Below are 27,312 nucleotides of genomic sequence, written 5' to 3' on the forward strand. Positions count from 1 at the left end.
TGGGCACTCAGCCGCCTCTGAATAGCTGGAATGGATCCTGGCTGTGGCTGGCAGGGGTCTGAGCTGGCCGGGACAGCGGGAATGAGCCGTGGAATGAGCGGAGGGACAGCGGGAATGAGCCGTGACGTGTGCCTGTGCTTATGCAATGTCTGATACTGCCCTGCGCCGTCTCTGTCCCCAGCACGCTGGCAGGCTCCTTCTGCAGCCTCAGGAGAGGCATCTTCCACGCTGCACAGCTCACTCACTCGCTCAATATATCCAATTAATTAAATTTCAGTGCCACAAGTGAAAGCGGCTTTGTTTGTGCATTAGGGTTTGGGGAGGATGCTATGCAGGGCTCTGTGTGTATGTGCTGGCTGGAGCACCTTCTGCTGGCATTAATCTTGTAATTAATCTTTAAAACTGGATCACACTCCTCCTTTCCTTAAATGCTCCCTCACCTTTCATTCTGTCAGCTGGTTGCTTTTAAAGCTTTTCTGTATCAAACTAAAACAGCTTTAAAACCTTTTTTAAAAAAAAGCTTATGTCTAATGTAAAATAAGAGCATAAGTAACCTTGTTCTAGCTGTGTTTGAACAGGGTTGCACATTACACACTTGTGTTTGTGCTCTCTGTCAGATTTAAAGCAAGAATAAAGTTACTTGCCTTGGATTTCTCTGCTATAGGCAGGCTTCTGCTGCTGCAAACTTGGCACTTGGAAAGGATGATAGGCCCTGAAAGAGATGCCCAGACACATGCAGCTTTACTAACTAGAAGACTTAAGATTTTGAAGTGAGCAGCTGCTAAGTGACTTGTTTTGAAAGAGATCCCTTCACGTGGACACTCCCTTTTAATTTCCCCATGCGCTTCAGCATTCCTCTCCCTTAGGCTCCTGGTGAATCTGCTGTCAGCACTGAAAGTGGCCATCTATTGGATGTGGAAATCAAATGTGGACTCTGAAAATTGTAACAGTGCTCTGTGCTTGTGACTCCTTGCAGTTTGTCACAACCACTTGCGTGTGGTGTGGTGTGGCCACAGCTGCCCCTCCGATCCTGAGGAACACATTAGTTTCAGAAGGATAGGGGAGAGTTTGCATGTGTGTGTTTGCATTTCAGTCTTTTTGATAGAGAAACCCCGAAGTCCAGTGCAAGCTTGCCAAGTTTTTACTCCTCTGAGACCCTCTCCCAGCTCACTATTGAGGTGGGGCTCTTGCAGTGATGACAAGTAGCAGGGGCTCCCCCTCCCAGCTAGCAGCCCTCTGGTGTGGGGAGGAAAGCTGACTCACTTGTGCAGCAGAGCTGGAGAACCCAGCCTTAAAAATAAACAGGGGAAAAGGCTTTCAGTGGGCTGGTGCTGTGGGATGTGCTGGCCACCTGGAGTTTGCTGAGCGCCGTGTTTGGAGCGGGATTGTGAGTGGGGAGTTGTGTGTGACATGAGCAACCTTTGGTCTCAAACCTGCCTTCCTGAACTGTGTTCCCCAGCTGCCTTCCTGATAAGCATATCAGGTTATCTGGAATACAGGAATGCAGAGCTGCCATCAGCAGGTTTCCCAGCTCTGGCTTTGCATCAGATTCTCCAGAACACATTCTAGTAAACAGCCTTGTTTGGCTGCCAGAGGGCCAAAGGAAACAATTATGATGAATTATTTTAACCTTATGTAAATCAACGGCTATAAAACTTCCCCAGATTGTTTGAATTCCTGCATATCTTTTTAGGGCAACCTCTAGTCTTCAATTAAGAATGGCTTGGGTCAAAGAATTCACACTGTTCCTTCATGATTGATTGTTCTCCCTTTTTTAATATTGTGAGCCACAATGAATGGATCTGTCTTCAGATGGTAAACTGAGCTGCGAGCTGGTAGAGCCATCCTATGAAGTCTTATTCCCTGTTTTATTACTTAGGAACATTCATGTTCTACATTTGTTTCCTCTTTGATAAGCTGAATACGTTGGTTTCTTCTTTTCTTATTTGCTTTTATTGAGGCAAGATTTCCCTTCCTATAGTGATTCTTACGATTCTCTGAACTTTCTCCAGTTGTTCAACTTCCTTTTTTTATGAAATTTAGTGGCATAGGAGTGGAGCCTGGCTGTGGCCAGTAGCAGCTGCATGCAGCATGAGCACAGAGCAATTTGTGCATCCCACCTCTTTGTCTCCTGAAGTCTTCAAACTCTGGTTTTTCAGGGAGCACAGACTTGTGCAGCAGGTTGTGTGATTGGGGTGAGGCTGTAGTACAGAGCTGTAGCTGGGGTGTTGGGCTTTACAGGCACACTACTTTTAAATATGAAAGAAATTTCTCATTTAAGAAACAAGTACAAACAAAAGAAGTCCTGAATAAATAAAAAGGGCAAAAATTTCTGCAGTACCTCTCTGCTGTTGTTTGGGTGCTGGCCCCACAGCATGGGATGGCCATGCAGGATGTTCCTCAGCCATGTCCTTGAGTCCTGGGGCCTTGGCTTCTGGTTGTCATCCCCCAAGTGTGACTTGGAGCCTTTGGTTTGCACCATTAGACACTCTTATTTTTATTTTTTCAATTTACCTTCAGCTTTACTTAAGACATGTCTCTTGTTTATGGCTGCTTACCAAGTTCTCTGTGTTTTGGTTTGGTGACCTGACCTTTTTGTTGCTTGCTGCCCCTGCTGATACTGCATTATCTGCAACCTTCAGTGGTGGTGGCTTTTCCTCTCAGGTTACAGTATTAGAGTCTGGGGCCAAGTACTGATCCCTGTGGGAACCCACTGAAAACGTGTGGCACAATCAGCTCATTTGTGTTTCACATCTGGGCATTTCTGATTTCCCTTTCCCCACTGAATGGGGCCTGCTGACTTCATTTCACTCTGGCTTTGTTTGTATAGCACCAAGTCAATTGCCTTACAAGGAGTATTAAGCTTATAATATTATTTCAGAATGGGAGAAAATTTAAGAAGCTTATCAGTTATTGTGGAATTGTAAGCATAAATTAGATTTCTCTTCCTTTTGAAAGTTCTTGGGCTATTCACTACTCTCTTCCCTTTTCCATCTCTTCCCTTCCTCAGAAATGAACAGTAGGTAGGTTAACTTGCTGTTGCTTTAGTTGCCTTGTTTACATTTAAATATTTTTGTATTATTTCTTACAGTCTATTAATATTGTCTCTTACTGAAAATAGTTTCAAGAACTCCTTAGAAGCTCTATTTAGAATTTTCAGATGTAAGTTTTCTAGATCTACTAATTAAAATGGCCAACTTTGAGTAGCTGCTTTTATATTCTCTTCCATTATTGTTGGAATAAAAGTCGTTTCATTACCATCCTGTGGGATGGCTGTATCATCTGGTCTTATATAAAAAGCAGTAATTCAGAACCGCCCCCTCCCAGGAATATTCAATTAAACATTTTGATCTTCTTTTTTCTCCCCTCAATAACTGCAGCCAAGCAGTGGCCTGATCTATAATTAACATTCTTCTGGATCCTGACAAACTCAGAAGCAATCTTTCTCCCTCTGAATTGCATTTTCTATTAACTCTTTCTTGTTTTCTAGATTCTGATTTTACGTTAATTCTCGGTAATTTTTCCTTTCTCTCAGTAGCTCAAATATATAATATTTATGTTCCCATGGTAAGCAGGTTTGTTTTCCCTGTGTGGTTTTCTCTTCCCCTGCCATGGTGAGGTAGCAGTGGTTTTGCCTTTCAGGTGGGGAGGAACAAATGAGAGAAAGCCCAGAGCAGTCACGAGAGTAAACACTGTAATACACTCAGATTTAAATGGCAGTGCACAAAAGTCAATGACACTTGGCAAAAATACACAGCTGGGGATGGAGGAAGTTCTGACACAATCTTAATATGCTGCTTATCTGTCACTGGTTTATTTTATCCCTTTCCAGGAGCTGTGACTTTGACTTTTCCTGTTGTTTTCCTTCTGCTCCCTTGGTTTTCTGGCTCTGCTCCTCCACAGTCTTTGCCTGCAGTTTGCAGCTTCTTTTCCAGTTCTGCTGCTCCTCTTTATGTCCTGCAAGGGGATGGATGAGTAGCTTGGCCTCAGTTTCACCTGCTTGGGAGCAAAGGCCTGGAAATGGAAGTTACAGAGAGGAGCTGGAGATGAAGGAGAGGGGTGCTCTGAGTGGGAGAGAGTTAAAAAAAAGAAGTGAAGTCTCAGGTCACAGACAAATAAATAATGGCAAAACTGGTTTAAAAGTCTTGTTTGTATTCCCAGGACTCCTGAGGAGAAAGAGCCACCATACCTCTTGCTAGATAACCTGTTCCACAAGTCCCTGCATCTCTGGAAGGAAGCAGAGAGGAAAAACAAGCACAGAAATTTATTTTTATTTAAGACCTGGCCTTAGGATACAGATGTTTCCATCTACTGCTATCTTGGGTCCTGAACCCTGGTCCAGTACCACTCATGGTTTATTCATTTATTTTTTATCGAACTGAGTGAAGTAATGTTTACTGGCTCTGGGACAAAAGGCTTGTCATAGGAAATTGGAATACCAGCTCTCAAATGTGGGGTATCTTAAAATGATTTTTCCAGACACATGCTTGTAAGTGTATATTTATGTGATCTTTTTCATATCCTGTCTTCTTTTTTTTTTCTTTCTGCAGATTTCAGCAGGGCTTCAAAACAAACTCTGTCTGCCTTTGACATGAGTAAAAAAAAAAGAGACCCACCCACACTCTTGTTGTGACATAAGATGAAATGTGTCTTCCCTCAGAGGAAGGGTCCCAAAGTACCAGTGCTGATGGAAGCACTGGTCCATACAAAATGAGGTGTCAAAACCATTTCTGTGGGTTCCTGTGTGGATTTCTGCAGAGTTAAAGCTCTACAGGTGCAATGTGGGTGTCCTGAAGTATCCATCTCATGGTGCAGAGGACCACTGGGGGTGGCTTTAAAAGGCAGGGATTTTTGCTGTGGGATGCATTTGGTGGGGCTGGCTCATCTGAAGCAGCTCCAGTGTCACGGCTTCAAAACCCATGTTCTGTTTCAGGTGCAGCGTAGGGATGTTCTTGGTGTTGTCATCACCAACTACTGTCACACTGCTCTTTATGAGCTTGCTGGGGCAGCAGCAGGTTTGACATTAGACCTGCTGCAAACTGGGAATGTTTTGTCAGTCAGGGATGGGATGATAGCAGCTGTTGATGAAGTCCTAGTTCTGGTGCATCCACGGTGTCTGGGCTTAGTGCAGCTCAGGGGAAGGGTGAGAGGTAAGTCACATCAAACCCCAAGATGTTTCTGCTGAAAGCAAGGTAGAGAACTTGTTTGGAAAGGTGTTCTTCAACGTGGTTGTTTGTTTGACTGTCTAGTGAGATCACTGGAAGAGTATTAGACACACAACCAACTTTTTTAGTGCGCAGTACCTAATGTGTAAGCCTCAGTGACAGCAGCGCTGAACACAAAGTCCTGCCAGTGTGTTCCTCCCTCTGCCCTGATAGCAGCTATCTGTGTGATAGACACAGGTCCTGCTGGGCAGGGTCTGAACCCTCTGGCAGCTCAGGTCATTGCTAGCCAAAGGCTGCTGATCCTTGAGCTCTGCAAGGGTTGGACAGCTCATCCCCCTGGGTAGGGCAATATGACCTGTTGATTTCTTTACATTTGTTTCACAGAAGCACTGCATTTTTTATTCTCTCTCCACTGTGCTCAGGCACCTGTTTCTTGAGTTCAAGAAAGGGTTATATGTTTGTGTTTTATTTTTCTTTTTTTTTTTACTATAAACACATCTGCAATCTCAACCATTATGTGTATGAATTTTTGGTAGTTTTATAAAAAGCTAATTAATATTTTCCATAATCAACTTAGGGTGTCTGCATTTAGGCACTTGATAGTCTCACTCTTTAAAGCTGAAGAGTGCCTAAATAAACATTGAGGAGCTTAAATTTGTGTCTTTTCAAGCCTCAGCTTCTGTTCTTGAAAACAAACAAACAAACAATGCAGCAGAACATCCTCCAACCAGTACTGTAAATCTGTAAAACAACTCTTTTGAAATAACATGCCCAATCTCTCCTTAAGCTGCCAATACTGATCATAAAGCCTTACTTATTTTATAATAACAGACAGCTTTAATTAAAGGGCAAGATTTTGATGGGTGGTGTGTAGGTTTGCAGCCAGCATTAGGAAGAAGAAGGAATGATGGCTCCTGCAGGCTGGAACCCTGCCATTTAAACTTTGCAACCATTAAAGAAGAAACACTTTTGAAGGAAAGCATCAGGATTTTTATTTTAAATGTCAAGTGTCTTGTCAGTCAGGACTAGCAAGCACTGCTGATAGAGCAGAAGTTTTTTCTACCTACACCAGTCAGACTAGTGAAAGATCCTCCTTTGGAAGATACTAATTTGGTCCTCAGGGAGGAGGCTGCTGAGAACACTTGAAACATGAAACACCTGAACTGGAAAGCATCTGCGTTCTGCAGGAGGTCCCCTGCACTAATGGGAACCTAAATGTGAAATTATGATTTTTCTGAGGTTTCCTAGCAGTATTAGTGGTTATCTTTTCCTCCTTCCTGTTACAATTCTGAAGTCTGCTGGGAGTTGGACTTGATGATCTTTATGGGTTCTTTCCAACTTGAGATATTCTGTGATCTCTAAGATGCATGCAGGACTAGTGGATTCTGTTTAAAATACAGGAACTGTGCTGGCTGTGCCCTTTACAAAGGGCTCATCTGTACCCATCAACAAGGGATGCTGTTGCAGGGGGCCTGAGATGTATTTTCTTTGCTTTCATCCCCTCCCATTTCCATGTTGAGGAAAGATGTTAAGTGAAGCCAAGTGCAGTGTGCCCAAGTGATGTAAAACTCTCCTATGTTGTTGAGATGTGTCTCCTGTCAAGAAGGAACTGGAGCAACCATGTTCTTTAAAAATGGCTCTAAGTTGAACCAGCTGTGCGGAGCAAAATGTGTTATCCCTGATGCTGAGCTCTTGGGCAGCAAAGAGGGCCATAAATGTCCACCAATGAATTGTAAAATTTGTATGCAATCTGAAAACTTTCTTCACTGTTTATTTTTTGGCTTAACCCTGTGAGTTCCACAGAAGACACTAGTTTGATGTGAAACTTGCAGTCAATCCAGGTTCCTTCCATAGAGCCTGGAGGTGTAGCTGGGGTGTAACCAAGCAAATTAATATTATCTCACAGCGAATAGTATTTGACTGATGCAGTATGGCTGGAGCATGGGGGAAAAAAAAACCCAAACAATCCAACCAAACATACCTTTCTTCACCACACAGCTTTTAATACATAACTGGTCCCTTTAGGTATCTTGTGTGGGTGCTAAAAATCATTGGAGACCCCAGTGGGTAAGTTTTGTAAGCTGAGCTCCCCTCCCTGTGTGGTGTGAGCCACGCTGGCTGGAGGTGGCAAGGAGAGGCTTGTCCCTACTCTTGGTGGCTTGTGAGATGCAGATGGGTCAGTCAGGCCTGTCCTGCAGCTCTGCAGTCACTGGGGTAAGGAACTGTGACACTGCTGCTCACTGGGTCGGGGAAGGGCATGGAGACAAATAATGGCGAGGTTCAGTGTTCTGTGCTTCTGCTGCTCAAGCTGGTAAAAATTATAAGGCATTGGGGGGGTGGGGAAAGAGCTGAGAGGAAAAACAGCTGCATCTGACCTGAGAGCCTAATCCAAATGCTTACTTGCAACACAGAATTACTAATATACTGTGAGGTCTCAGTCAGGGACTCACATGGGGGAGCCTTCTTGAAGGGATTCCAGCTCACTGACTCACTGCTCTTGCCCCAGTGACTCACTCCTCTGGCTTTGGCTTCTTGGGAAGGGGGTGGGAAACAGCAAAACATGCACCCAGACTGGTGAAAAAACCCAAGAGCTGTGCACTGGGAGAAGGGCAAGGGAGTGTGAGAAGGATTTTCCTATTTTGCATGACTCCCAAGAGGCTTGGGCTGGGAAGGAGCATCCTTTTCTCTTCTTGCAGACAGTGGACTTAAAGGGCTGAACTTGAAGGTTGTTTCTCACCCTTGCCTCTGATGCACAAGGGCTTCTTTCTTTCTTTCTTTGATTTTTCTCTTTCTTTCTTTTAACCCATATTTAGTCCTCTCTAAGAGTTTCATTTAGGTTTTAGTTATCTTTTTAAATACAAGATTTTTTTTTATGGGAGTTGTTAAAGAAAAAAGTGAAAGAATATTTTGGAAGACAGGCAAAGGAGTAAGCATGGTTCTTGGAAAATCCCCCTGATAAGTTAAAAAAAATGCATGTCTGCTTTGCTGGTTGTGCGGTGGAAATATTTGAGTGTTTGCAATGGAAATGTGTGCATACATGTGTACATAATGGGGTGGATTATAAGATTTGCTCAGCATGAACTTCAGCATTTCCAACTGTGTAACCTGAGCAAGTTGGGAAGATGTGCATATTTAATTACCATGTAAATCTATTAGCTCTGAATTTCCTGGCATTTGTTTTGCTTATGACACAAGCTGTATGTTTTTCACTTAGTGGATTTTTAAAAATCTGTCCACGTTTTTTTTTTTTTTAGTGTTTAAAGTGAGTAAATGCTGGTGTGAGAGTCCAAACAATTGTGTCTGCTCTTACAGTGGAACTCATTGCTGGTTTCAAATACCAGTTTTGTGTTACTCTTCATATTCTCCCCCAAATGAGGGAATTTCAGTATAGTTACTGAGTAGGCATTACATGATTTTACAGTATAATAAAGACATAAAACCCAGGCTTTTTGTACCTACAGGTGAATGGTGAGATTTTTTTTTTTTTTTATGAGTGGCTGTTGTGTACCTGGAGGGTGACAGATCCCTTCAGGGTGTGGAGATTTTGGGGTGAGCCAGGAGGGAGCCACTAACTCCCAGAAGGGTGATATCTTGAATTTATGGGTGTTTATAACCCTGGCATGTTGCATGGTTGCCTTGCCCTGGTCTGCTGGGAGAGCTGGGCTTGTTTTGCAGTGTGCAAAAGGTGCTGTCACTGCAGCTCCCCTCTGGCATGGCTCTGCTGGAAAAGGTGGGATTGTGCTCCTACAGCTGGTGTGTGACACTTGCAGCTGGTGCAGTGCATTTTCCAGGCTCAGCAAAGCCTGCTACTTGCTTAAAAATTTAAATATAATTGGGAAACGTCATTTTGGGCTCTTGACTTCTCTGCATTCCTCTTTTAATGAGTTCTTAGAAAGTCAGTTTTCTGAAGATGACTTCAATTTTAGGCATGGTAACATCATCTTCAAACAACCAACTGGGCTAGTGCTGCTGTCATCTGGCTTCAGGTCAGCTGGTGGAGAAGCCAGCACCGCCATGCACCTTGCAAAACCTGAGTTCTTTGCTTCACAGACCTTCATTTGATCAGACAAGAAGTAAAAAAGCTCCTGGTGCCTGAGGCAGCTGGAGAAAAGGGCCTTTGTGTGGCAGGAAGGGGCAGATGCTGTGCAGAGCTGCCGCCCGCGGCACAGCTGGTGCACAGCCAAATGCTCCTTTCCAAGAGCTGCCCAAAAATCCCCTGTGCACCCAGATGTGGGAGCTTTCCTGTGTTTGCTCACTGCAGCAGCATGGCTGGAGGTGTTTGTGTTCCCAAAAACACCCAGGATGTAGCCATGAGCCAGTGTCCAGGCAGATGAGTGATGAAACTCCTCAGGGCTGCCTTTCCTTCCTGTGTGTAAACAGGAGTGCTGCTGTTTTGTTTTTCTTTTCAGGGTTCTGGGGGAAAGGGAGGTGGAAGATAAGGTTACATCTGTCCTAAATCCCTGACTTTTTACTGAGGTTAAAATCCTGGCTGAACACATCTCTTTGCTATGTGGTGAGAACAGTTTAATAATTCAAACAGACTCCTTGTACTAACACATGTCTGCAATTAGTGCTGGGGCTGCCAGTGGGGTGTGAGGATAGCAGGAATCTGGCAGCTGTCTACAGAGGTATTAACAACAAAAAGGGAAAAGAAGAAAAACAAAAGGCAGATTCTCAGTGCAAGTGCTCTTTCCTCTGTTTTTTAAATTTTTGTAAAGGTGAACTCTCTGGGTCAAAGATGCACAGCTGAAAGTTGTAGACAAATAATTTCTTTCTTTTGCAAGCAAATTTATATACAAGTTCTAAGGGTCAAAGTCTCAGTTTCCCTCCCAAATTGCCCTTTTGTGTTCCTGAGCACAGGAGAGGTTGCTACTGGGTCAAAATTGAGGGTTGGTTATTCTGGGGCTTTCCAGCTATGGAAGTGGTTGATGACTGCTGAGGTGCATGTGGAAACAGAGGGAGGAGGAGGAGAAGGGCTGGCAGTGGGAGAATGTGCTTTGAAAAGAGAAGGAGCAGCTTAGGTGGAGGTGGAAGTTTTGGGGAGCAGGAGGTCTGGCTGCCCCTGGGTGGTTTCTGCTTTAGCTGCTGCTCAGATGCCTTTTCTTCTTTAGTTCTCTAAGCAAACATTCAATGAGACAATTGTTTTATTTGGGACAAAAAGTGATCTAGCTTTAAGCATTCACTGTAGTAGAGAAGTGTTTAACATGTGAAAAATTCCTGTAAATCAAGGAGCCTGTGATTTTTTTAAATCAGGGAAGTCCACATCCCTAAAATTGTCTGTTTGATGAGTTCCATAGCTGCACAGTCTGACCTGTGGCAGTCTCTATTGGCCAGTGTACAATGTTACATCACAGACCATTAAAAATAAACTTGATACTTATAATGAAACTAAAAAATCATTTTAGAAACCAGCCATTTATTTGCTCTCAGATAATTCTATTATAAATGCATATTCTTTTCTTGCTCACAGCTTGCTGCTTTGCAGCTGCATGTGAAAAGGAGAAAGCACAAATATTGACAAATGTGTTTAACATCCTTCCTCACCCTGAGGTCCTCTTTCTCTCTGGTTTTCTGAAGTTGAATGTTTGTTTCCTCCTTTGCTTTTCCTGAAGTGGTTTGAGTAAAATTCCCCATTCAGAAAGGAGAAAAAAAAAAAAATCTGATGGGCCTAACTTCAGTCAAATGGAAAAGTAAAATAACATTTGATAAGATTTTATTCCATATCAAAGTAGTAATAGGCAGAAGGCTAATAAAAATCACTATTTGTCAATTTGCCAAAAATAGCTGAGTAGCCTGTGACCATGTTTCTTTAATCTGAGTCTGTTAAATTATAACATCTAAATAGTCAGACTAAGTCAACACATAGGTATGGTATTTTCAAGGATGACATCCTGAAATTGGATGATGCTGGTGGTGAAGCAGCTGCATGTGGAACCATGGTACAAATACTGCAGCAGCCATATTCCAGCATCTGCTACTCATCAGTCAGAGTAATGCATGCAAGAATTAGAAAGAAGGAAATGCTCCAGCTTTAGGAAAATATGTAAACAAATATAATTGACTCTTGCATTGCTCCAAATGAAATGTGTAGACTGGGGGGAAAAGCATTGTCCCTAAGAAAGGTACTGCTTTTTTATAGGTTCATCATTGACTTCTTTTATCGATGGGGAGTGTTTCTGTGCCTTTTTTACACATTAATGGCTGCCTGCCCTGTTTTATTCAGTGTCTTTATTGATGTACCAGGATGTTCAGCTACTCTTGTGCATCCTTTTTCTTTTCTGTTTGCATAGTGGGGTGTTGTAGTTTATATCCTTATGGGGAAGCACCTGGTTGTGAAGTGCTAGTGACTCCTTGGGTATGAAAATTAAAATAAATGAGGCTTTCTAAGGTAGTCATGACCCTCTTGCAGAGTCCTCTAAGAGTTTATTAGTGTTATGACTTACAGTAAGTAAATATGAGCTACAAATCTGTTTTGCCATTTGTAAAGGCTTTTCTTGATCTGGTTTGTTATTCCAGCATAGCAGCTGTGGTCCTCTGTTTATTACCTTGTATTCAGTCAATATTTTCTTTTCCTCATTGTCAGTCAGAATTGACTCAAGACTTAGTGATTTTGAGAAAAGGCACAGTTAGCATTTGGAGGAGGTGCTTGAACATCCAGGAGCTCTGTGAGAGCCAGCTGTGCTCAGGGTTTTCAGCATGAGGCTTCAAGGCCACAGGTGCTGCTGGAGCTGTGAAATGTGAGTGTGTGAGCACACTGCTTCCCTTGTGGGTTTGCACAATATTGACTTGTTTAATTCTCAATTTAGCCTACAGGAAGCTGAGTCTTGAATTTCAGTGTTTGTTTCTGCAGGAGAGAGCACGATGAAGAGCCAAGATCAATACTGCTTGCAAAAACTAAACAGATCAAACAAACTTGGACTTTTATAGTATCATGCCTGAGCTGACAAAGATTCCTATATAAGATGGTAGATAATGGCTCATTGTTCAGAAAATCTCATTACAATTCACTGTGCAAGTATTTTTATCTAAAAATAGAATTCTTTGTTGTCAATGAGATGAACAGGAATGATTTGTTGCTGTGCAGATTTTTCATCTGTCAAAGATATAGTTTTCTGACATTGGAAAGAAGATTAAGAGACAAAGTTTTTGGCTATTGATGGGAACTGCATTGGAGTTTGGAGGAAATAGATTGAAAGGTTTGGTTTGTATTCATTTTGAATAATAAACAAACATGAAATTACTCTGCTGCATACAGATCTAACGTGCTGCTGGTGTAAGGAATTCAGTGTAATAGACAAAGTGGTAATTAGTACTGGCTGTCAGGAGCTTTAGCTCTGGGGCCTAGAAGCTGGATATGGGCTCTAGGTGGAATGCTACTTCTAAAATAGATACATAAATCAACCAGGAAACTCATTTTGTAGCAAATGTGTTAATTGCTTGGCTGTGGATGTGCATGGACCCGTTTTCCTGGAGCACACGGAGTGTTCTGCACAGCTAAACCAGTCATATGTGGTGTCAGTCTGTGCTGGAATGTGTTTCATTTTTCTTCTGTGCTTCAGTGAACATTAACCCCCTATATTCTATTCCATAGACAATATGTTCTGGTGATAGATCCTGCAGGATCTTTCACTCTGAGGGAGATGTGCTTTCCCATTTTTTCCAGTGTGGTGCACTGTAGTGAGTACCTTTGTGGTGGCAGGAGGAGACTGCTTCAGGACATGAGTACCATGCTTCCATTTTTGTTGCACTTCAATGAGAGCCTCTTCTGTTGCAATGCATGCCTCTGAGAGGACTTTTGTTCTAGCTGTAGCTCTTGAGCCTGAAGCAGTGGTTGGAGGAGGAGGTTGTTAGACAGGGCTGGTAGATCCTGCTGCTGACTGGCACGGATGACCAGGGCATATACAGAATTGTTCTCATCTGTTCCCCCATGGGGTTGGCATGACAGGCAAGGAGATAAACTTTCCCCTGGTTTTTTGTCTCCACAGCACTTCACAGAGTTCCTGGATGAATTTTCACCTGATGTCCTAGGCCAGCTGTTGAATGATCCCTTCTTGTCTGAGAAGAATGAAATCATGGAGGTGGAACTGTCTCCAGCATCGCCAGCACCCCTCATCCAGGCTGAGCACAGCTATTCCCTCTGTGGGGACTCCCGACCCCAGTCTCCCCTGACCCACATCTCCACTGATGACAACTTCAATGAAGGTACAGCACACTGAGTCCCTGTTCTTTTGTTGAGATGATGCAGTAATGAAATGCTCCTGGTGGAACTGTGGCTGTGGAAAATGGTGATGCATAGAAATTGATGAAAACCCATAGCATTTTTAACAGCTACCTGTAGTTCAGCAGTTATGAACATCTGGAGGAGAAAAAGGGGAAAGGCAAGAATGGTGGGAGGAGGAGATCCAACCTTGTTCTGGTGTGAATTGGTTGGTGGAGGAGCAAGACCATGAGTATCTGGTAACTACAAGGAATAATTACCATGCCAGACTTTGACTCCTAAAAATTGGTTTATCTTCACAATTAGCTTTACAGTACAAATCAGTGGAGTATTAAGCTGCATTAGAATAAAAGGGAGAGAGATTAGTGTTTTTGGCTAAGCATTGACCAGCTAAACTGTTTGTGAAGATCCACCAGACAGGTCTTCAAAGGCTGACAGTTTTATAGTCCAAAATGTTCGGTTGGAGCAAGATGAAATCTTGTAGAGATTTGACAAGAGGACAACTAATAAAACCTGTGAGAAGGATTTTTCAATGTGAGACAGGATTTTTGGAAATAATTGGGAAATACAATCTACAGAAAGTTTTTAATTTTTCTATTTCCTAGCTGTTTTATAGCTGTTTTAAATTAACACACACAGGAGATATTAATTGTGGAAGGGAAAGCAAGAACAAGGAACATCAGAAACCAAGCTTTTCTGGAAGTTAAGTTAGGGAGAGGTTTCAAATTAGGCTAAAAGTGAGGGGAGTTTCCTTTGGGGAAAATTCCTGAAGAAATTCATACTGCTGAGACCACTGTAATAGAGCTGTAGTCAAATGATGTTTTAAAAAGCCAAGAAACATTAACAAGTGGGTTTAAAAATAGAAAATGAATGGAAAACATTTCATCTTATGTTCACTCTGCAGAGTGTTTCATAAGAGAGGAGGAGGAGTTGTTCTTGGTGTTTGGGATTTTATTTAATCCTAACCCCAGAATCATGCTCATGAGTTTTCTGCACCTGTTGACTTCAAAAGAGTGAAGCTCTGAGAATTACTTAAGGAAATTGCAGTATTAGAGTGAACCTGGCTGTCTGATAGATATTCAAAGGCATCACCCTGATGATTTTCCATTCCTTGAATCTGTGAGAGAAGGAAAAGAGGATTTTGTGGATGGCAGTACTGCAGGGCTTGACACTGGGGCTTAAAAGCATCTCTGTTGTTAGACAGTGAAGGTACACAGTGCTCCTGATAACTCCAGTGGAGGCCAGTCCCCTGGGTGGGGTAAGGGCACAGATACTGGGGGCAGCAGTGACCTTTTGGGGACCAGAAATTCAGAGTGTGGAGGGGGAGGTCTGAATGCTCCAATCCTCTGCTGCTGGGGAGCTGGGAGGGCTTTTGTGGAGTGGCAGGAGCTGAGACATGGGATATGGAATATCCCAAAAATTTGCGTTTTCCAAATACCCATCCCAATGGGCAAGTTGGTGAGGTCTTGCAGTGTTTTCATGATTTTTCCCTGGTGAGGGATGGTTTTTGAGCTTCAGCATGAAGGTAGGCTGAGAAAAAGGCCAGCCTTGTTCAGTACATGGGTTTAAGCCTTATGGTGTCTGTTTCCATCTTTTGTTTCCCCCCCTGTTGCAATAGGACATGAAATGAGCGACACTCACATGCTGAGATGTTTAAGGCAAAAAAGGCACGTTCATTTCTGGAGTTCAATATTTTTAGAATTCTAAAAGCAACCAAGGATTAGAGGATGAAATTGCTACCTCTCCAGCCACACTGGTCAAAACAACAGTCCATCAATTCTCTCCTCCAGAAAGGAATGCAAAACAATCATTATCTACATGAAAAGTGCATGAGAACTTCCATTAAAAATGTAAACATCAAAAAGCTTAGAAAAACTTTAAAAGAACAGAGCAACACCCCCCCCCCCCCCGCCCCAAGTCTTCCACCACCTTGTTTAAAATGTTATTTAGTGTTTCCTCTCAGCCAATGTTATTTAATGTTTCATTTCAGCCATTATGGTGGAGTGGCCTCTGCTCGGCCATTACCGTAATTTCTGCAGCTGCTGAATTGACCTATTCCTGTAATTGTAAATTTTATGTAAAGTTTTTCTAAAAAGAGCTAGAACTGTAAAACTTAGGAAACTCATAAGTTTGGGTTTAACTTTTCCAAGAAGTCCTGTAAAGTTCAAGGTGAGCACACATTTAAGTGTCCATAAAGTCAAGGTCCAAACACTGGCTTTCCCCACTTTCTCTTCTGACCTCACTGTATTGAGGCCATTTCCCCAGCTTTGTACAGAATGACTTTTTTGAATACTTTTAGCCTGTTGCTAGTGTGGGCTCTCTGAAGGTATCAATTTTAAAGCACATGTGTACAAGACATCTGGCATTTAATACATTATTTGGTTTCTTCCCATGATGAGAATCTATTCTTAGATTCAGTTTTGCATAAAAGATACTAAAATTACTACTTTAAAACCTTTGCATAAAAAGTTTTAAAGATACTGGAGGGAGAGAGATTTCCAGGCTTGACCTGACTGCTTGCAGCTGGCTGATCACTTTTGTTTGCCTGAAGTGATGAATAAGGCATATGGGGAGGGCTTCAGGCTGCAGCATGAAAAAGGAGGCTGTGTCCTGTGTACAAACTGTCCACACCAGCTGCATTGCCACCTCTCTCCCACCAGGTTTCTGCTTTCTAAGTTTGGGCCCTGGGATTTCTGAAATAACTGCAGAGTGTCTGTGGAGAAGGACAGTGGGTAGCCGTGGAGTGGAAAATGCTCTTGAAAGGACATGAAGAAGCTGGGAGGGCAGACTGGGAATAGGGCTGATGGGTAAGGGAGATCTCATTGCAGCCTTTTGAGGCACAGAGTAATTTCTGACTACTGTAAAGAAGCAAGGAAAGAAGCCTGATTTTCTATTGTGGCTGGGGCAGGTTTGTCTTGAGTTTTGCAGTCTCTGTAGCCTTTTAGAAAGGGAGGGCTGTGGGTCAGACAGCCAGGAGCAAGGCAAGACCCAAGTTTCAGCAGGCACTATGGTTATTCTTGTGACTAACAGGCTCAAGAGTGTAGGCTCTTTCCCTGCCCTCCTGTGCTTGATCTTGTTAGCTGTGGGCACAGACTTTGGGGCTGTGGCTGTCCCTTGTTTTGGGTGTGTGAGATGCATGCGTGACAGAGCCTGCAGCATCTCTTTGGGGCTCCTCATCCTCTGAGACCAGTTCAAGTGCTGGGGCTGTGTTGTGGTGGGTGTGTGTTTGATTTTCCTGGTGTTTTTCACTTTGTGAGCCTGGCAGGGCAGAGCCAATGGGCAGCTGGCTATTCACTTGGATGCTGTGTCTCAGATTGTGCCCAAGTTGCTGGGTGCATTCCTTCCCCAGTCCCTGCAGGGCTCTGCTTTTGGGGCTGGTCTGGGTCCCCACCTGCCCCTCCTGTTGGTGCTTTCCTGCTCAGGAATGCTTTGAAGTTACTTTTGGATTTGAAGAGGCTTGTCTTGGCTGAAGGTTTGACAGACTGATTGCTGAAATGGTGTGTTTGTGTTGTACTCCTAGCTGTGCCAAAACTGGGGCTGGCCCCAGACTGTAACCTGTATTGTTACTGGGTTTTTTACTGCTGAGGTTATGATTTTCTGTAATGTGCTTTTAAAACTCAAATTTTCTTTTTCAACTTTTAAACTTCAAGTCCATCTCCATACATGGTTTGAAAAAGAAAAACGCAAACAAATAAGAAACCCAAACGAACCAAACAAAATCCCCAACACCACGGCTCCCACTTTTCTCCCTTCAACAATAAATCCATCCCTCATCTCAGGCAGGGCTATGAAAAACCCTTGCTTAGGTATGGAGGTCACAAGCAGTAATCAGTGTCATGTGCTGTTTCTGCATAGAGGCACCTCTGGGCTTGAGGCCCAGGTTGGTGTTCATGTGGTTTTTTGTGTCCATGTATATGCACACATTTAATACATATGTGTATATGTGAGTCATAAGAGTTTTATTATTTGTATTAGGTTGTATTACATATCATAATTTATTTTCTATATATAGAGAGGTAAAATGCCCTGCTACTGCCTGTTTTTGTCCAAATACTGAATTGATGTAATGTGAACAATGAAAATGGGAATCGCTGCTGCCCTGACTTTAAAGAAAACAGAAATGAAAGAAGAAATTCACTTATGCTTTCAAAAGTTATTGTCAAAACCATACTGGTAATTTTTTAGAGCATATTCCTGCAACTTGTTTTCTGTGTCATTTTTTTTTCTTTTGTGTGTTTATTTAGGAAATGAGAAAGCCATTTAGTGGGAGTGGTCTGTGTTTGTATTGATTTTTATGTGGAAAGGTAGCAGTCAATCCTTGTCACCATCTGCAGTGTTAAAGTCATAGAAACATAGAATACTCTGTGTTGGAAGGGACCCATCAGGACCATCAAGTCCAGTTCCTGGCCCTGCACAGGACACCCCAAGAATCACACCATGTGCCTGAAAGCATTACTCTGCATGAGTACAACTAAATTCATACCAGAGTATGAGAAGATTTTTGAATTTCTGTATATCCAGGGTCCACAGTCTCGACAGATCACTCTGCATCAACCCTGTAACTCCTACTTGAGCAGCAGCATGTCTGAAAAATGCTAGTTTTGATTTAGAGGTGGGCGTTTACTTATGGTTACTGTTAATTGTCAGCTTTATTTGCAGTCTGGCCTCCAGTTCCACACGGATGAGATGTCATTATAGCCTTTGTTTCTTTTACAGAACCATCTGCTTTCTGAAACTTCTTTTCCTAGGTGTTTGTAGGCTGTGATTAAGTTCTCTCTTGACTGCTGCTTGGATACAGTCTAAATGAACTGCACTTCCTTGGTGTTTCCCCCTGGGTGGAATCTTCTGGACCTTCACCTATTGCTGTGCCTTTCTCAATACAGGGACCTTGGCAATTTCTTTTTCAAACTCTTTGTCAAGTGACGACAGGAACTGATTTCCCAGGAATTGTTTCCCTGATGATGCATGTTATAGGAATACTCCTCCCACTTCCAGTCTTGCTGTTTGTCAAACCAGTGATCTCATTTTTTCTGTAGTGTTGCACTGACAGCTTGTGCTCACTTAGTTATGTACTGTGGACATCCTGTCCATTTTCATGTGTGTTGGGGCCATAATACAGATCTGCCTTCACAGCATCTATGTGGGGTGTGAGGAGAAAAACTGGTTTAACTTGACCACAGTGCTTCTGTGGATAACTTTCTCATACCTGACAAGAAAAAAATCATAATCTTATATAGGACATTTAATGTTATCCAACTTTAAGGCTGTAAATCCAGCTACCACCTCAGTCTGTGCCTGGCTCCCATGTATATAAGGGTGATATGTTTTTGTTTCTATCTTAGTAACTTAAATAGTGTTGCACATTATCTGTGGGTTTTACATGGGCTCCGTGCTGGTCAAAGAGGGGGTGCTGGTATGAACGCTGATCATTTGTTGCAAAAGAAGCTATTTCTGCTATGCATTGTAATTACTGTGTATTACTGCTGCTTATCTTTGCCCCTTTATTGAATTTTCCCTTCCTGGCACTTTAGAAAGGACCCCAATGTTTGGTAGTCAAACAGTGTCCCTTTTGTCACAGCCCTTCTGAGGGCTCCGGTTTCGTTATTTGCGGTGGGAGCGTGTGCGCGCCGGGAGGGGGAAATGCCATCTGAAAAATCTGTAAGAGGAGCTGTTTGTGGATGAATGTGGGCTCTCACCTCCCAAAGGGGAGAGGGGGAGAGGTAGAGGCGTTGGAGTTCAGCATTTCAGGCAGAATAAACAGGGCTTGTGTCTGACAGGGAGTGTTGTGTGAGCCCAGAGCTGGGCACTGAGAACCATCCAAACCCAGGGCAGTGAGAAGGAAGCAGTTATTTCTCCAATGCATATTTCTCTAAAGCTGGGGACACTGAACTTCCTTCCCTGCAAGTGGCACGTCCAGCAGCATGCCCAAAATGTATGCATCAGAAGCCCTTTTGGGCTCATGGTGCAGAAGTGCTTCTCTGACAGATCAAGCAGACATTTTCCCTAAAAACAACTTGTGAGCCTCTTCCAAGAGGTGCTTTCCCTTGGCAGTTAGCTGGCTGGCAGCTGTTCTGTGGTGGTGACACCCCTAGGTCTCACTGTATAGAGGTACTCCCCTCAGAGGGAGGATTCAGGTGAAGAATTGTGCAAAGGCCAGATTTGCACACCAAGGTACCCTTGGTGCAGTTTAAGCACCCTCTGCACCAAGGTGTGTCATTAACATGTGGTGAGTTGAGCCTGAGACTGCATATGGTTATTTCAGAAGCCAGGTAGGCTGTGCATGCAGCCCTGTGGTGCATGGTGACAGTGTAAGGCCTGGCAAAAGGAATTAGTTGAAACCCTATTGTTCAAATCTGTAACACAGCTGAAAAGGGAGGTTATTTAAGTGCACTTGGCTGGAGAACACTTTGACTCATTAGGCAACTTCCTGCATTACCTTGTTCAGAGATGACTTTTCTGATACCTGTGCAGAGAACTTTGATAGTCTGTGGTCACCTTAAATTTTCAGTTTTGTTTTTCTCCAAGTTACTTTATCCATTGCTTGAACTTTAATATTTATCATTGCTTGAACTTTACCAAGGAGGCAAAAGCTGCCTCTTCATTCTGGTGATACAGATAAGGATATATCCCTTAATGATTCTAGAGGCCTTTTTTGCACACTGGTTTGAAATGTTATTCAGTGCATGCATCTGTTCTCTGTGATGGAGATCTGTAATGCTGGTATGGGCTTTTATCCCCCTCAAAGATTGGGTTCAGTGATACACCCTTCATGTGGGTTGTTTACATAGTGGTGCTATCTTACTTTTTACTGCAGGGGAAAAAAAGGTGAAAGTCAGGTTGATTTTCTGGGTACTTGGATTCTCTGTAATTGAGAGATGCAGAGTGCATCTCTCATTTGTTTAAAAATGAACAATAAATGCACATGCATGCAATTTACTTATCCAGCAATAAGTGTTTCTGTAAACGCTAATGAAAAATGCTGAAAAGAATGTGGGGAGCAAGGGACACCATTTTATTTATTTTTGTAAGTTTTTCTGTACATCTATCAGAAAGGGTGGAATTTAGTCAGTGTTGGAGAAGATCTACTTTTTCACAGGAAAGGAAGTGGTATGTTGGGCAAGATTGAATAATTAGTTGGATAGAAATAAAAAAAGAAAGCAAAACCTTCTGGGAACTCTAATATTAGAAAAACTGTACTGTTGAGGTAAGCATTTTTCACCTTGTTTTCCACTTTGCTTACCCTGCCTTTCTATAACGTCCATGGAACAAGAAGAGAAACAAAAATTTTGCAGTTTTTCTGAAAGATATGAATATCCTAGAAAGCTGTACATGGTCTTATTAAGAGACTATGAAGAATTTTTAAAATATGTGTATAAATACAGATATATAAAAAAAGGTTTTTTATAAACACAGAAATGGTATCTATTAATTCTGACATGTAAAACCACAGCTGTTGTTGGTTGTGTGTTTTTCACGTGTGCCTAAATCACACACAGTGATTACAGCTGCAGCTGTGGTGCTTGGGGGAGCACATTTCTGTTGACAGTCATCATCACAGTGTGTGAGGTGTGCAGTGGAACATGTGTGCTAAACAAGTCTGCAGGAGAAGAGGCACAAGCTTGATGACAGAAGAAGCACACAAAAGCTTTCTGAAGAAATGTAGTTTTAATCTTGGACACAGGAGATCTTAGGTGCATGTGTCACAAACCCTGGGTGGCTGTGATGAATGGGTTTTTTGGATGGCTGAGTTGAAACTCTGGTGTTTAACTTGCAGCAGTGGTAGGTGCTCACAGCCCAACCTGAAAGCATGCTGGATTTCGATCAAATGTAGTAACAGGGCTAAATCATCTGAAAAATCCAATTCCAGTTGTCTCCAGCTGGCCATTTGAAATTACTATTTACTTTTTGGTCTTAGTCTCCCCATGTCTCACTTGAATTTTCAGCTCCACTGTGAAAATTAATTCAGATTGTGCAGTGTTTCCCTAGGAGAAAATTAAATAGCCATGTGGCAACAAAATTTGGATTGTATTTGGTAAAGGAGAGGTGAGGCTGTGCAGGAGCCAGTGCAAAGAACAAAACATAGAATATCTTCTCAATTAGTGAAGCACCATGCATTCTGCTTGTTGGATAAAACATGGGTTCTGTAGAGAAACTGGTCATGTAATTAAATCATTCCTATTTTTAGGTGTATTGGATGTGCAAAAGGACACTGAGCTAAACATTCACAGGTATTTCTTAATACTTGGGTGCTTTGCAGCCTGAATGTTCAGTTCACCTGTGCAATTTACCAGCAGTAGGGCATTACAGGTAGGAGTGTTAGCTGGGATTTTGCCAAGTACTGTGTGGACTCCCTAAATTATATGTGCCAAAATGCCTAGCATTCATGGAGTTGGGAAAATGTAGGTAAAGGGGAATGCTACTCATCTAAACAGTCATTGTATGATGGAGTTCTGAGGTTTGTAGAAAATTTCAGCTGGGGAGGGAACTGACAGCCAGGATCACTTACTCAACAGTGAACTGTTTTGAAGCCTGAGAAGAGATTTTTCAAGAGGGCCAAAGTGACAATACTTAGGATGTGTATTGTCTTAGCCATTTGGAAAGCCAAATCTCATGTTTAGGCTGTCTTGTCTCAATATCTGGATGAGTTGCAGCATATTTTGTTTCACCTTTGAGGGTGCAGTGTTGCCCTATTCGTGTTTGTCTAGAATTCATACCATCATGAAGATCATCCTCTCAGCTTCTTGTTTTGGACTGTGGCTCAAGAGTTCACAAGTACCTCATGGATCATGTCAAATATACACATAAACACCTCTAACTCCTTTACACTAGTTATTTACTCTTACCACAGCACATCTTGTTTGATTTGGTTTGGAGAAGACACCTTTTACTCCAGTGGGTCTCTTGAGCCAGCTCCTGTTGTCCTTTTCATTCCAGTATTTCACATGCACCTTCTTTCTTGTTCTCATTATTCTGTGAAAACTCTCTCGTGATTCTCTGAAATACTCTTATCTTGGAGGGTGTGCCATACCTCTCTGCATGACCACTGATCTATTAGCCTGCTCCATTTCCCCTCTTCGCCTAAGTTTTTCTCATTTTGTGTTACATTCTCAAGGGCTTTGGGAGAAGGGTTGCCCCTTTGCTCTGCTAGTGCAGTGCTTGGCAGAGTAAACTAAGATGCTAGGGAACTATTATAAGAGTAAACTAAGAACGATTTTCAGATAATTTCAACCTGTTATTCTCAGGAAGAGGAGAAAGGAGAGTGGGAAATAAATCCCTTGGAGCAGAGAAGGGTTGTTGGTGACTTCAGAAGCTAGAATGTGTCAAAACAAAGTTACTTGTAGCACAACACTCCCTGATCCAGGTAGGGAATGTGTAACTTCGAAACTTGGAAGAGAGGATGGGGGGGGGGGGGGGAGGAGAGTATCAAGGTGAGATTTAGGAGAGTATCAAGGTGAGATTTGAGCAGTCCCCCATCCCTTCCTTTCACATGATTGTTCATCTGGAATGACAGCTGTCACCATGCATTGTCAGAGAAGTGCCAGATGCAGTTGTTGAGAATGATCTCAGTGCAAAGTGCAGCGTGTTGCTGTCCTGGAAACCTCTGTAACCCTGCAGACTGGTTAGACTGGCTTAAAGCCTGCAATAACTCTGAGCAGTTTATGCAGATCTAAGTGGTGATGGCAGGGATGTCAGGTTAATCAGCAGAGTTGGCTTCCAGAGGAGTAAAATGAGGGATTCCAGAGGAGTGAAGTGACCAGCCAAAGGCCAGCATATCTTGCTGTCTTAGAGCAGCTGAATATTTGTGATGAGTCTGGGGATTAGAGATGATAAACATCATAAAGTGCAGCCTTAGAGGACGTGCCCTGTTGTGCTGGTCACCCATGGCTGGATTTCCCTTCTACTTTCATGATGATACAAATTTAAGAAAAATAAGGGCTAATTACTGGCTTCATTAATAGCTCTAATTTCTCCATAGCCTTCACAATGGTGCTGCCCCAGGGGTAGTTTGACCCAAAGGGGCAAGAGGCAGTGGAGAGAGGCTCTGCCCAAGGTGATGTGGGGCCAGTTTTGACTCAAGTTATCCAAACAGGCATGTGGAAGTTGCATTTGCAAAGGGATTCTGGATTTCCAGGCAGGTACCACTTTAAAGGTTTTACCTGAACAGTGCATACACAGCAAGCTGGGAGGGAGCTGCTGCTTTTGTGTTGTGACTGGGAGGGTTGAAAAAGAGCAATGTCCTCTCTCCCGAGTTAATATTTAGGCAAGCCTACCTATTTTTTTCCCATAAATACTTCTATTTTTGCATTTCCAAGGAAGCTTTGGGAGCATGCTCTCCAGAAGTTTAAATATGGTGTTTAGCCCTTGCAGTTAACCTGGTAGAGTGCTGGCCTTGCTGTTCTTGAGCTTCTGATTACAGGATACATATTTTTCATTTTTAATTCCTTGGTGTGTCTTTACTCAAATTACCTCCTTCCTTGCCAGTGGTGGAGGTTAGGTCCCACCACAAAGTAATTACCAGCTCTGGAGATGCACATTTTCCTCCCTTCCTCCAGGCACCCAGCTTCTGCCCAGTGCCTGTGTGCTCTGCGTGTGTGTGTGTGGTCCTAATAGCAAGGACACACAGGCTGTAAGCCCACTCTTGTTTTTGTTACCTGTTTGCAGCTGAGCTCTGTTGAGATCTCACCAGCTCCATACACTCAGCTGTGAATGAAGGGTTTTGTGCAGCCTTGCAGAGTGCTGGTGGCACAGCCACAGCCCCGTGGCTGCCTCCCAGGATGCTGGTGCAGCACACAGTTAATTCAGAGCTCTGTTGCTTTTACCAGCCCTACAGTGTGTGTTTTTGCTCTCTCTTTTAATTTCATATGTGCAGTAAAGAATCTGCTTGAAGGCAGTAGAAAGCTTTGAAAGAAAGATCATCACTCTTCTTCCTTTTGTGTATATTTGCTTTCAGATTCCAGCTGCTCTGTTTAATGGATATGCCTTTCACAACCACTGCTCAGTCATGGCAGAGGGCTGTGCCACATGCAGCTGGGATGCAGTGCCCCTGGTATAGGATATTCTCCTGCAAGAGAAAAGACTAAACTCTTTCAGTTGGGAAAAGGAAGTTTTCTAAGGCAGAATTGCAATTTTCAAAAATGCATTTGATTATTTTGTATTTTTAAAGGGGGTTGTTAACAGCCTTGTGGAATTGTTTCAAAGGTCGAGTCTTTCTAAGTAGTGTTCTATTGTACTTCAGACCTGTGACGGTGTTCACAGGGGTCTCAGGATGAGGGAAGAGATGAGGATCTGACTCCATGTTTCAGAAGGCTTGATTTATTATTTTATGATATATATATTACATTGAAACTATACTAAAAGAATAGAAGAAAAGGTTTCATCAGAAGGCTAGCTAAGCTAAGAATAGAAAAAAATGATAATAAAGGTTTGTGGCTCGGACAGAGAGCTTGAGCCAGCTGGGCTGTGATTGGCCATTAATTACAAACAACTCTGAGACCAATCACGGATGCACCTGTTGCATTCCACAGCAGCAGATAATCATTGTTTACATTTTGTTCCTGAGGCCTCTCAGCTTCTCATGAGGAAAAATCCTAAGGAAAGGATTTTTATGAAAAGATGCCTGCGACACAGATCTGGGAAAATAAGTCCTTTTTCAGCAAGTGAAACAGTGAATGGAAATGGGGAGCTAAACTTACCATGCCAGGCTTCTTCCAGTTCTTGACAATGCTGGGCAAACCCTTCAGCTTTGTCTAGAAAAGAGTTGCATGTCTTTCTCTTGACTAGGGAGCTTTCAGTAAGTGGAGTTAGGAGATAATTCTGCTGACATGTGATGCACGTTTCATTGCTGCCAGATAAAAAATGCATCCTGAACTGTCACTTCCCAGAGGCTCTGTGGAGGCAATCAGCCTGATCACCATGGCACTGGTGCTCCTGTGAAATCATCAAAGCCTGTATCCTCTTTTGCACATACTAAAGGAATCCTTGGGGGAAAAAAATGAAGTTAAGGGTGTGACAAATACTTTGTTTTAAAGAGTATAATCCCACCATTTGAGCTATTGGCTGCCTGCAAGCAGTAGAAGAAGCAGAAGTCTGGCTAAAGGCTATCTCTGGAATGAGGAATAGAACTGAGTCAGCAGGCATTTGGCTGTTTAGGACAGGGCTCTCTGGCTGCTTTACCCAGAGCTTGTTTAGTCTTGTTCTGCTACGCATTAGCAGCTTTCAGCAATGCACAGTGATTAGTGCCCTGTGTCTTTCCTCGCTGCTCCTCTGTGTATCCTGGGGCTAGGATTAGGTTACAGCCTGAAATGGCATGGTTGTCTGCATTGACTGAAAGCTGAATAGTAAGGGCAGAGTTTTGTTGATAGACTAAAATGTCTTCTGTGTTTGTTTCCCTTCTCTGGAAGAGGAATGACATTATTTTCATTTGTAGTCTTTCTGTTTCTGGTCTAAACATGTGGTGTCCAATTTCCTTCCCTGGCAGGTGACCTGGAAAATGAGGAATGGTGTCTGGCTACAGAGTTTACTCCAGCTGCAATAAAGACAGAGCCAGGGCTGTGTGAGACATCAGGCCTTGCTCCCTCAGTCAGTCTCACCGTCACGGCCACATCGCTGGAGGGGGAACAGCCTGAGCTCCACACAGATGCCCTGGTACTGCACATTCTGCTCTCTCTGCACTCTTAGCTTCTCCTAAGGCTGTTATTACCAGTGGGGGCTCCTTGGTGCCAGAGCTTGGCAGTTCAGGGTGCACACTGCAGTCTGTTCTAAGGGTTTTTAATGTTTGCTGGCATCCCACTATTGCTGGAAGAGCTTGTTGTCTGCATCTTTAACTCTTAATGTTTGAATGTACAACTATGCTAGCCCCAAAGCCTGGGGCTCCTGGGTTTCTACAAATATTTGAATAGTTTCTAATGAACCAGTTGTGCCTGAACTGCCTAATCCACTTGCTCTATGAAGCCTGTGACAAGCTAAGTGTCTTTAATAAGACCTTGTTTTAATGCTGCCGTGCCTTCCCCTGAGCAGAACAAGACTCCTTGTTTGGATGGAGAGTTTCCCTGTTTGCCTGCAAAGTTACTTTTGTGAAGCTTTGACATTTCAGGCTGCTGCTACTTCCGGACCAGCAGCCTCACAAGGAGCTTTGTGATGCTTTTCTCACCACAGCTGGAGCAGCCAGTGGACATTCTTAAGAGCTCAGTTTGGCTGTGGTTGGGTTAAGGAGAGTGAACTGCAGCAGCTGGTGGCTCACCAGGCTCCCCAGCCAGCAGAGGAAGAAGCATGGCTGTTGTCAGCCCCCAGCATGCAATGTCAGTCCAGGCTGGAGGCAGTTGATACATGCTGAAAATGAATTTTTCCACTTGGATGTGGATCAGAAATAGGAACAACAGAAATTATTTTATGAGAAACTGAAAAAAGCTAAGCACAAGTTTCCCATAATTTTCTCCTGGCTTGAATGTGCTGTTCCCAGGACACAGTCCTGCTGTAGCTTGGGATGCTGTGATTTGCAGAGTATGGGGGCCTGCTGGTTGCTCAGTGCTGTTGCATGGATTGGTTACACTGGTTACTGAGAGATTTTGGCTGCAGTTAGCCTGCTGGTGTGCCAGCCTGGCCTCCTCAGGCCTGGCACTGCAGCACACACACAGGCTCTGGGCAGAGCTTGGCAGCCTGGTGCCCAGCCTGGTGAGTGGGGCAGGCCAGGTGTGTTCCCAACTTCAGTCAGCAGTGACTGCCTCTTTTCCTGCTCCTCAGCACTGTGAAAGGAGCTTGGGTCCCAAAACATGGTGCTCAGTGACTGGCTCCTTGCTCTTGCTTCCAGATGACAATGGCCTTTAGGAGGCTGTCCCTGACTCCCAGGGGTGTTCCTGTCCTTGCTCAAACAGAGCCTGCAGTCCAGCAAATCCTAGCAGCAGCTCTGTTGCTAAGAGAAGTAATTGGAGT

At 43.2% G+C, this 27,312-nt stretch overlaps 1 protein-coding gene across 3 annotated transcripts in view; it reads left to right on the top strand.

Annotated features, from left to right (window-relative positions):
* CREB3L2 (cAMP responsive element binding protein 3 like 2) overlaps positions 1 to 27,312 on the top strand; it is a 75,707-nt gene that overhangs the window by 26,005 nt on the left and 22,390 nt on the right. For all 3 annotated transcript variants that reach the window (XM_059471670.1, XM_059471671.1, XM_059471673.1), the window contains exons 2-3: positions 13,151 to 13,367; positions 25,862 to 26,028. In XM_059471670.1, coding sequence (XP_059327653.1) covers positions 13,151 to 13,367; positions 25,862 to 26,028 — 384 coding nt within the window. The remainder of the gene's footprint in view (positions 1 to 13,150; positions 13,368 to 25,861; positions 26,029 to 27,312) is intronic.

This window comes from Ammospiza nelsoni, chromosome 5 (genome assembly GCF_027579445.1).
Source record: "Ammospiza nelsoni isolate bAmmNel1 chromosome 5, bAmmNel1.pri, whole genome shotgun sequence".
NCBI lineage: Eukaryota > Metazoa > Chordata > Aves > Passeriformes > Passerellidae > Ammospiza > Ammospiza nelsoni.